The 10340-nt window shown below is 38.1% G+C and overlaps 1 protein-coding gene across 7 annotated transcripts; it reads right to left on the bottom strand.

The window, feature by feature from the left end:
• Window positions 1–771: 771 nt before the first annotated feature.
• Window positions 772–6095, bottom strand: LOC120103737. 7 transcript variants are annotated; one of them, XR_005506468.1, is made up of 6 exons: window positions 5804–6089; window positions 5581–5710; window positions 4830–5468; window positions 4521–4707; window positions 2545–2654; window positions 772–1063 (listed from the first exon to the last, which is right to left on the bottom strand). XR_005506468.1 is itself a non-coding variant. In XM_039114368.1 (5 exons), the coding sequence occupies exons 1-5, from the start codon at window positions 5878–5880 to the stop codon at window positions 1046–1048; spliced, it is 1056 nt and encodes a 351-aa protein (XP_038970296.1). In that variant the 5' UTR covers window positions 5881–6095; the 3' UTR covers window positions 772–1045. The 7 variants fall into 7 exon arrangements, 2 of the variants coding, with proteins under 2 accessions (XP_038970296.1, XP_038970295.1); XR_005506469.1 differs by having other exon boundaries at window positions 2549–2654; XR_005506465.1 differs by having other exon boundaries at window positions 772–1068; window positions 5804–6088.
• Window positions 6096–10340: the final 4245 nt, after the last annotated feature.

Genomic DNA, 10340 nt, shown 5'->3' with positions numbered 1-10340 from the left:
TCGAGAGTTGGGATCCTCTCCAATTCGAGCTTGAGACGAAGGGATCCAACTCCCAAACCATGCATGGCCTGTCCGTATGTTGCAGGGCATCGGAAACTAATGTTTCAATCAAGTCTATGCCTACGTAACTACGTTTGCATGTAAACACCATGCTGACTGGACTATGATTGGCCATGCACTCATGCACTGGCTGTCACGAACTCCCACCATGTTAATATGTAATCTTGGACACGCGGATAGGCAAGCTGGGTTCGTGTTGCAAATTATGAATATAATTATCAAGTTGAAAGATTGGACCTCTCTAGTCCACGTCTAGTTTGGAGTGGGCCGATAAATTTAAAATTGAGACATCATAAAATAACTAACATGAGCCTCTAGAACGCCGCTCTTTTGATCCTTTTTTTTTTTCATAGCTCGAAAGCCAGACCCCGGCCTTCTCGTTCCATTGCAAGAGCTTGTTAATAATGTCCTTGCCTCTTGCATTTGAAGGTGGATCATGCCAACAGAAGTAACTATAGCCTTCATTTACTTTGGAACACTAAGTTGAGGCTGGATATTCAAGTCAAAAATCGAAGAATAAACACGAAAACAGGAAGATGACAGCATACATTATACATCCTGCATCCAAAGAAACGCCAACCAGGATTTCTAACGATCCATGAATCATCTGCATGCAGTGTGGGCGCATGCAATTTGCAAAATTAAGTGCATCAACAATGGGGATGATTCCATCGCTATGCCTCTTCATGTGTCAGCATGGGATGTTGCATATGTATTCCTGAACTGTCATTTTATGGGAAAAGAATCAGACTGCTCTTAGAAACAGGCACAACAATTGATACTTCTCTGTTGCCATTAGAAGGAGGAGGCAAATAGTGATCTATGGAAAAAAAAAAAAAAAACCAAAATTTCCATTGCGATACAGAAAACTTTTCACAACAAAATACAGACAAGGCCTCTCAAGACAAGGCTTTCTGGATAGATCTTTTACTAACAAGAAACCTTAAAAAGAGTTGCGGCTCTGATGCATGTGGTTGTCGCAAGCTTAAAAATTGTCAAAAACCTGCGCTGAAGCAAAATTTGAAAAGAAAAGATTGGTCAGACTAAAAGAAACAGCATATATGACATTAAGAAATGTTAGGCTGTATAAAATGCATGCTATGAAAGCCACAGGGTATCCCAGAAGACATCCTCCTGGCCCAAGTCTTCCAGATTACTCTTTGGTTTGTATGTATTCAATACATAATCTTGTTTCTGCCATGGGAACGTCCCTGCATGTGTTTTTTTTTTGCCCGCTGAGGGTCCTTAATACAGACCCCATCTAAAATCAACAGCAGCAGGACAACCGACTATTTGTTTGGACAGACAAAGCTTATGTTTCAGTGCAGTGCCTCACTAACCACCTAAATTGAATAGCTTTGAGTTGGTGACTTTGTAAGCTTCATTGTTGTCATTAACCATTTACTCAGATCCCATCCGCCCATCCATTTGATTTCCAGGTGGGCACAAAATAACAGGATGGCGGGCGTACCATGGCAGTTCAACCATTTGGTTTTTGCAAGAGCAATCTCTTATGCATGTGTATTGTGTAGTTATTTGCATGTATCAAAAAATGCAGTGATAGCTAAGAAGGCAATCGATGGGGATACAGTTTGCAGACTTTCTTCTGATTCTTTGTCCAGAACTAGCACTGCATTTGAAAATCAACAATGAAGATCCACAGCATACATATATATCATGTGAACATGCAGACAAATCATATTTAGCATTTGAAAATCAAATGCATGCTATATAGGATGACTGCAGCAACTATATTCATGCAAACTCTTATTTAAGAACAATTTTCCTTCCACGTCAAGTTTATGGACATGCTTGCATGGTACAAGTGATCATACAACTGAATCATTCCAAAAGATGAGATCATGCAAACTGTTGATGAAATATGGTCTCAGAAACAAGTTTGCATACACATCCATTAATGAGTTGCATTTCATCCAAGCTCACTATCCTTTCACATGTATATCATTTCTCATGAAGTTAAAGCTTTGGATAAGACATGCTCAACTGTAACAACTTGTTGTAAAGTTTTGAGCTCATGAAACTTGACAATGATGCTGAATCACATATAACCTCCAGATGTATAAACTCGGCATGAACATGTATGTGAATACAAGCCTAGAAACAAGATACGGCAACATGACCCTTGTGCTAACTAGCATGAAAGTAATTACCTCAGATGTATGTACATACTTCCGAACCACAAAAAAGTTCCATTTCACATGACACATTTCCTCTTTACATAACTTTTCAACAGATTGTTGTTTCATAGGCTTAATACCACTCATGTCATAGCAGTAGAATTTGCAAAGTTAGCAAAACATGATGTTAAGTAGGGACCATAAAGCTATGTATTCATCCAACTTCTTGCCAGCCCTATCAGTAGCTTTCTATCAATTCCAAGAGTTACACATTTGTTTTTACATGGTTGTTTATGTTTTTATATATGAGTGGATGATGATATGCTTTGAAGACAAAATAAAATACCTACTGTTGTCAAAGAACAAAAGCTGGAACCTGCACTCCTGGATTTTCCAACTGTCAAATGATTTATCAAAATGTCTATCTCCACTAGATTGCAGTTAGTGCCAATAAGACTGCAAAAAATGAGTATGATAGTTATAGTTTGAACAAAAAATCTGAGCTTTGAAAGTAGACAAGGGACAATTAACTCAGGTCAAACTTGCATTCACATTTAGCACAGATATTAAATCATAATCCAATTGGCGACATATGCAATCCTAATTTGAAAGATTAAAATGGATAAAAAAATGGTGGGCCTCTGGAAGCTAAATAAAGGTCCTTTCCTCCCCATCCAAGCAAAGAAACGAATTTAAAAAAAAAAAAAAGAAATACGAGAAATACCTTAATTTAAGAAACCACTTAATTATTGAACATGCAAATGCACAATTGTAATGCCTATTCAAGAAGATAATTAAAGTTCAACAACTACAATTTGTTGTACGTTTCGTTAACTTTTTAATCCAAACAAAAAGTGAGAAGTTGCAAAGGCCATGGGAGATATTGTACCGGAAACACGACTTAAAAAAGGTCGATAGTTTCTTTATTTGAGGGAAGCAGTCAAAATAAGAAATCATTTTAAGCTGAGTGTAAATGGAGAATCCATCCGAAGATAAATGTGACATATAATAAAACATCACATATCATCACAGAAAAATGTTTGTACCTCCAAAAGTGACTTCAGGCCCTCGGGTAATGCTTTGTAAGACATCATACAGAATCATTCATGTGCGGCGCCACAACTTGTACCATAATTTACATCTTTTGTGGTAGACATGCATTGATTATTTTCAAAATCAGTGGAAAAAAACCCAATTAGATCCTCTTCATATATTTATAGATGACATAATTTGGATTTTGGAATTAGATTACTAATTTTGCAATGCAGCCTTCATCCTTGAGTAGGAAGAAGAGGAGTACCATAATCTATAATTCTGGTTCTACACTAAGCGCCCCACAAGTGTTTCTCTCTGTCTATCTGTGCGTGTTTGTGGAAAAAACAAGCCACTCATAAAGATTTCAACCAGATCTTCATATAAAGCCGATCTATGTAAATTTCCCTTGCCAAAAAAGGAATACCTAAAATGGGATCTCAGTGATACACAAAGACTGACAGCAAGCCAGGGTGAGTTGGCCAATAACCAACTCCATGCTGACTCTAAACACAACTTGGTGGGTTTTTCTTGAGTTCAGCTCTTTTAAATTTCCTATGCTCAAGCTTTGTCTACTTTTTCCAGTTTTGTGCAGCCTGACTTGTTCCCAATGATGATGGGCCTACTGACACATCAAATCTTGTAACTGACCTTTTTTTTAAAGCTCGCGAGCCTATATCTTTAAAAATTCAAAACAGTAATAGCAGGTGAACAATTTGCAAACTTAATTTGCATATTAACTAGGAAGCCATGGATGTGGGTCCGCTATTTTATTCAGTTTGACAGATAAGCTTGTGAGATTAATAGTATAGATTTCAGCAAGCTTGCCCCACCCCAGCCTCATCTCCTTTTAATCCTGATCCTAATTCAAGGCTCAAGCTTGGCTTGTGAGATGAACGTCTGATTGTTACAGCTCAACCTATGAAACTAGATTGAAAGCAAGCTGAGATGGTGATTGTTACAGCTCAACCTATGAAACTAGATTACAAGCAAGCTGAGATGGCTCTAACTCATTAGTATCCCTTCCAAGAAACCTTTTCAATGAACAAAACCAGAACCTATAATCACAATACAAGTTCCCCACCACCCAATCCATTTGTCCAACATCTTTATTATCCAAACTATCTATTAGCACTCCCAACTAGGAAGGTCAATAAACACAGGAATGTTTTCATGTTGAGCACTCATTCATTAAAAAGCAATGAGTATAATAAATAAGAGAATTGCCATGAATAGAAGAACTTCAATCTTGGAAAAGAAACCAAGGGAGAAAAGGGAAGGAAAACTCACCTAGTAATACAACTACGAGAATGACCCAGAAGATAGTTTGAATAGGATGGCCATACTGGATTTGATACTGAGACCTTTGAAGCTGTCTTTGAAGAGCTCCAAACCACCCATTGAGCAGCTTATCATAAGATTCATCACCATAACTACTGAGGCAGCTCTTACTTTTCTCATAGCATGCACCTATTCCCTGTATGATGAACCAGAAAAACAGTAACATTAAATGAAGCAGCCACGATCACAAAAACAATTATAATGTTTTGAATAATTAAATGATTTTCAGAAAATAATAATTAATAAGAAACTCCTCACCCGACTCCATCGATTGTCTCGTAATGGGATCAATTCTTCTGCCTCATGTTGATCCCCACCTTTCCATTTCCTATAGCCATTTTTAGACAATTTCGCCTTAGATGTTGACTCTATAGCCCTTGTTAAGCAAGATAAGCTGGGTATCTTCGGAAGGGGTAAGTTGGGCCGTTCATCAAATGATCTCCTAGGAGCATCCTCACTAGAAACTGAAATCTTCCATACCCCAATATCAGCGTTGGCACTTGCCGTCCTCCGATGCCCTTGCACCTTCTTCTCTTCTGTTTCCCTTCTACCCGACTCATTCAGGAGGAAACAATTCTTCGAACATTCAGCCTCTCCATTCATCCTCAGCTGATTGCCCCCTAATTTGACCTCACCAACAGATGGAACAGTCACCACTTTCTCTAGTTCTGGCAAGGGACAGGACAGGAAAAGAGCAAGCTCATCCCTTTCTCCTTCATCCAATTGAACCCAAGCCATAGCCTTCCCCCCCTCACGGGTCAATTCCCTCAAAGAATTCTCCACCAGCAATATCTGATTCCCAATCGCCGCAACGAATTGGCTGTGCCGGGTCCTCGCGTCCTCCCCGGCCGAGCAAGCCTTATCGCTCGACCTAACCGCCCGATCTAACTCCTCAAGCTGCAAATTATAATCCAACAATAATCAAAATCCCTCCTTGATCAGTAATCATTACCAAAAAACCCTAGAGTAAATCAAATCTTAGCTTCAAAATTGCAACTTTAGAAGTCACCTGCCATTTTGCAGTCCCGAGGGCCGTATGAAGCTCCCTGAGGAGCTCGCCAGAGGCGTCTTCACCATTGCCGGTGTTGCTAGAAGCCGCTTTTCTCTCGGCAATCCATCTTCTATACAGCGATTCCATTCTGGAAAAGGGAAATCGGGAGAAATGAAACCAAAGATCCTTCGGCGACTAGAATTAGAGGAAGGAGGAGAAAAAACTACACAAAAATTGGTACCTGTCGGCGGCTTCCTGGACTTCCTCGGCGGCGGCGAAGAAGGGATCCTTCTCCCACCGGTCGAAGCACGTAGCCATCCGGAAATCTCTAGGACCGGATTTAGATCTCAGAAGAAGTATTTAACCCCAATCCCAAGCCTAGAACTCGGTTTCTAGGCGTATATTATGGAGGAAAAGGGAAAGAAGCCGATCCATTCGCTCTGGCTTTGGCGTGTGGGGACGAAGAAGACTGACGCGGCGCAGCCGTTAGCGGACCGAGGGGGGCCCACCGGAATTTGAGGGATCTCGCGGCATTCGGAGATGGCCGTGCATTTTTTTACCTGAAACTGACCGGGAGATGACCGGCATGCAAGCGAACCGCACGTGAAACACATATGAAAAATGGAAGGAAAGGAAAGAAAGAGGGAAAGGGAGAGTGAGCGCTGGTTATTTGACTTGGGTTGAGAGCTGACTCGTTTGAGAATCTCCAAATTTCTTAGGTTTCTAGATTTTTATTTTTTAAAAAAGATTGTTTAAATGTTCTATCTTCGATATGCACAAGAGTAATTATGCATTCTTTTTTTTCTCTTTTATTTTGGCTTAAGTACATCCTCTCTTTTTTGAGTTTCTTAATTTTTTTCATAGAATTTTTTTTCTCTTTCTCTCTTGCAATAATCATCAAAACAGAAGGGACAATAATAAAATCTTTTAGATCAAAGGTTGCCGCAATTGCACAATTGCTAAGGAATCTAGTAATTGGAGCAAATATTTTATATATTGTAAAGAAAATTTATCGTGGATATAGGAGGTGGGGTCATTAGATTGCTAAGCATTATACTTGCATGTTTAAAGTAATCAACAATTACTTAATGTCATAAATTTATAATAGGGATTATTGGAAGCCAATGAGATACTTTGTGGTAGAGACACTGGATGCATACAGTCACAACTTATGGAACCAATAATTTACTAATTAGAGGATTGAAAAGATTAGTGTTGCCGCCCTGAATCTAACTCCTAACATCCTGCTTAAAGAGCAAGAGTAGGTATTCTTTTGTAAATTTTATATAAACTTTTCAAATTGACATTTTGAGTTCATTTATAAATTCGTATATCCTTTGCTGCCATTAAAACCCTATCAGGGATTTTTGGAGAATCTTTTTCAAAAACATGATGAACGCAGGGATAAATAGAGCACCCACTTCCTCGTTTATAGCAAAAACTAATTTCTTTTGAACGCTTCTTTATCTTATTCAAAAACATAGGGATAACTAATTACTTTTTAAGAGATAAATTTTCTTATCTATAAAAATTAAGGATTAACTTCTCCTTTGGTCGCCCTGTTTCACCCCGGCATCCACTATATTTTATTAAGAACATGCCCTGTCAAAAGATCTTATCATATGTCCTGAAGGGAGATCTTATTAGTCATCCAAACATGCCCCAAGTATGTATATATATATATATATATATATATATATATATATATATATATATATATATATATATATGCAAACTTTGTTTTCTTGATTCACATGGCGTTTAGAATAAAATAATGCTGTTTTTTTCACACTGTTGAGCAACTTAATGATTTTTTTAAAAAAATGGTAATAGATAGGTAAATGTTGATAGGGTTGCAAACAAATTGGGTTGCTCATGAGCAGCTTAGGCTCAGCTTGCTCCTGGCTCACTTGAGCTCAGTCACCTAAAAAACAGCCTAGCTCAAATATGTTTTAAAGCTTGGCTCATAAATGAGCTGAGCATGAACATAGAGCTTATTCAAATATAGTAAAGAAGCTCGGCTTGGCTGATTAAAGCTCGGCTCAAAGCTTAACCAAGCCGAGCTAGGCTCGAGCAAGTCTTGTTGAGCCCAGCTCAAGTTTGTGCCCAAGCTCGAGCAACTTATTTATAAGCCAAGCCAAGCCCAAGTAGAGCCCTAACAATGTCACCACTTCAACACTATACTAAGGTTGCCTATGGCATCTTCTAGGGCTAAAAATCAATCATCCTTTTAACGATGATGATGAAATGGTCGGTTCTTCCTCGATCATGGTTGAAGAAGAAGCTACAAATCAAGAAGAAAACCAAAAAAGAGCTCCAAAGAAAAGAACAACACTCATCCTCTAGATTGCCTTTTTTCTGTTTCATAATATCCTTTTACTCCCATTTTAGCATCTTGACTTTTTCTGCTTCATAACCCAACTTTGTACTATAGGATTCAAATACGTAAGCCCTTGACATGGCAACTGAACTTTTGCCATCCAAAATGCATGAATAATGCCATGTAATGGTAAGAGAGGATTGATGAACTTTCCATGCACGCATAATGCAAGCCTTGGAGCATCTTCCCTCCATAGAAGAAGTCCACCTTTTTTTTTTATATATAAACAAAAGGTGATGTCATCCAATGCCTCTCCAGCATATCCTGATTTCACCCTTCCAGGTACACTAGGTAAGTTGTCTAATCCAGTCGACAGATTTGTCCACTAAAGAGCCAGTTTTGTTTTGGTAGGAGTAATAGCTCTGGTTTGGAGAACTGGGAAAGTGCAGACTAGTTCATGGTCTCCCAGTATACGATCCTCAGAAAAATCAGACTTTTATTCAAATTGGGCCCTGGAATTAATGTTGAGATTAGCACTCATATGAGTCAGCTTTTCTAATTAACCTGCTCCAGGAGACTAATAAATGCCAGTGTATGCTAAAGTTTGACATAAAATGATCCTATTATTTAGTGGTAATACAATCTGCTGATCTGTTTAGCAATAATTATTAATAATAGCAATTTCAGTTAAGGTCTGGTCGGCTGCAAGAAATTTTATGGAAAAGAGAGGAAAAAAAAAAAGAACGGAAAATTGTGTTTCCTCTCTGCTGCTTGGAATGCAGGAAAATTTGGATACATTTACCTCTCCAGAGAAGTGTGAGAATACCACTGATTTGATTCAAAGAACGCATCAGTTCCTTTTGATGAGGCATGATAGGACCAGATGAAATGATTTCTGAGGAAATTCAGGAGTACAGTGCCACTGTCATACTTATAAAACAAGACCATACAAAACAAATCCTATAGAAGTGTTCATATTCCTAATGTCAAAAACAGAGGAAACTTTAGGAGTCGAATGGCACTGTTAGTTATTCATTTATTTGAGGAAAAAGTTTTCAAGGAATCAGGGTGCACATTTGCAACTGCTAGGATTCTTATGCTTGTCCGCTAAAATACAAAATGGTGACATGAAGCCTAGATCCCCAGGCAAACATAGAATTTTACTAACCTCTTTTTTTGAGATCAGGAGAGGCGACTCGAGGATCAAAACGGTAGAGGGCAAAGAAGAGGTACCATCCAAATGAAAGTTCGATGATGATTTTTCTGACTATTTATTACTAGAAATCTCACAGCATAAAGGTCTACCAACCACTCAATCAGAAACTGGCAGGGGAAGCCAGTTAAATATTGCAAAGTAAATATTTAAGTTTTGGGGCATCTGCATCTAGACATCAGTAAAATGATGGCATCACTGCCCATATACTGGTCAAAGACTAGGAGAAAGACATCCAGATGATGAGGGAAGGACTCGATTAGGCATTAATGATATATTTTTTTCTTCACCTTTTTAAAGAAATGCTATAATTATCCAAGAAAAAGGGAATTCTAATGGATGCAATCTTTGTTATCAAGCTGTTGAGAGCTTAAGTGGAACATGAAAAGGCTTCAGTCAGCTAGTTTGTGCTTACACGAGTATGGATTTCGTTACAACTCAAATAGTATTAAGCAGTCTGAAAGAATTCTTCTCTAGATAATCAAGTTGTCACTAAAATGGTCAAAAGCATATTGTGCCACAAGAAATAAGTTTGTATTTGGTCCGGTCACAATAATTATGTAAGAACATAAACTATGATTCTTGTTCAGAGTTGTCTGACAACCTCATTTAATAAATCCTATCATATACGTTTATTTTTGGATAATATAATGTAAACCAATGAGATGAGAACCTGGATGGATCCCAAATAAAAACAACATATGGAGCACGACTCTTTAAGGGATCAGGGATTTGAAATGTCTCTGGTCCCAGCTATAGTTTTCCCGAAAAAAGAAAGAAAGAAAGAAAGACAGAAAATAATGAGGCTACAAGAAGTGAATTGAAAGGTGAAGGATCTTCAGCAATATGAACAGAAACTGATCATAGAAAAAGCTTAAAAATTGTTGTTGAAGGTAAATTCTAACATGCATAAAATTGGTTTAACCAAAGGGCCAAAATCTCCTGCTGCTAATTGAGAAAAATGAGCATGATATCTAGGACTTCTATGGTGGTTTTGGGCATTTCGGGTTTCAACAGCCAACCTGGTTCATGCCATTAGAAAAAAGAAAACTTTATAAGCCTATAAAGGAAATAAGACAGATGCCTCAGTAAATAGTTCAGAACACAAAATTAAGCCCAAATCTAATAGATGGCTCCTGTTGGTCACAGTCAAAGTCGCATTTTAATCAGTTCATCAAATAAGCTTCCAAGTATATTTTATCAGACTGCATTTCTTTAAGTTAAAGATACCAAAACTATCCAGCA

Source organism: Phoenix dactylifera, chromosome 16 (genome assembly GCF_009389715.1).
Source record: "Phoenix dactylifera cultivar Barhee BC4 chromosome 16, palm_55x_up_171113_PBpolish2nd_filt_p, whole genome shotgun sequence".
In the NCBI taxonomy this organism is placed as follows: Eukaryota; Viridiplantae; Streptophyta; class Magnoliopsida; order Arecales; family Arecaceae; genus Phoenix; species Phoenix dactylifera.
The sequence above is the reverse complement of the archived record's forward strand: the minus strand, read 5'-3'. Positions and strand labels throughout refer to the sequence as shown.

Coding starts and splice junctions, on each gene's coding strand:
- LOC120103737 (XM_039114367.1), bottom strand. CDS start 5,880: ATGGCTACGTGCTTCGACCGGTGGGAGAAGGATCCCTTCTTCGCCGCC. Junction 5,469..5,580: donor TCGGGACTGCAAAATGGCAG/GTGACTTCTAAA, acceptor TATAATTTGCAG/CTTGAGGAGTTAGATCGGGC. Junction 2,655..4,520: donor TCTCGTAGTTGTATTACTAG/GTGAGTTTTCCT, acceptor CATTTTTTGCAG/TCTTATTGGCACTAACTGCA.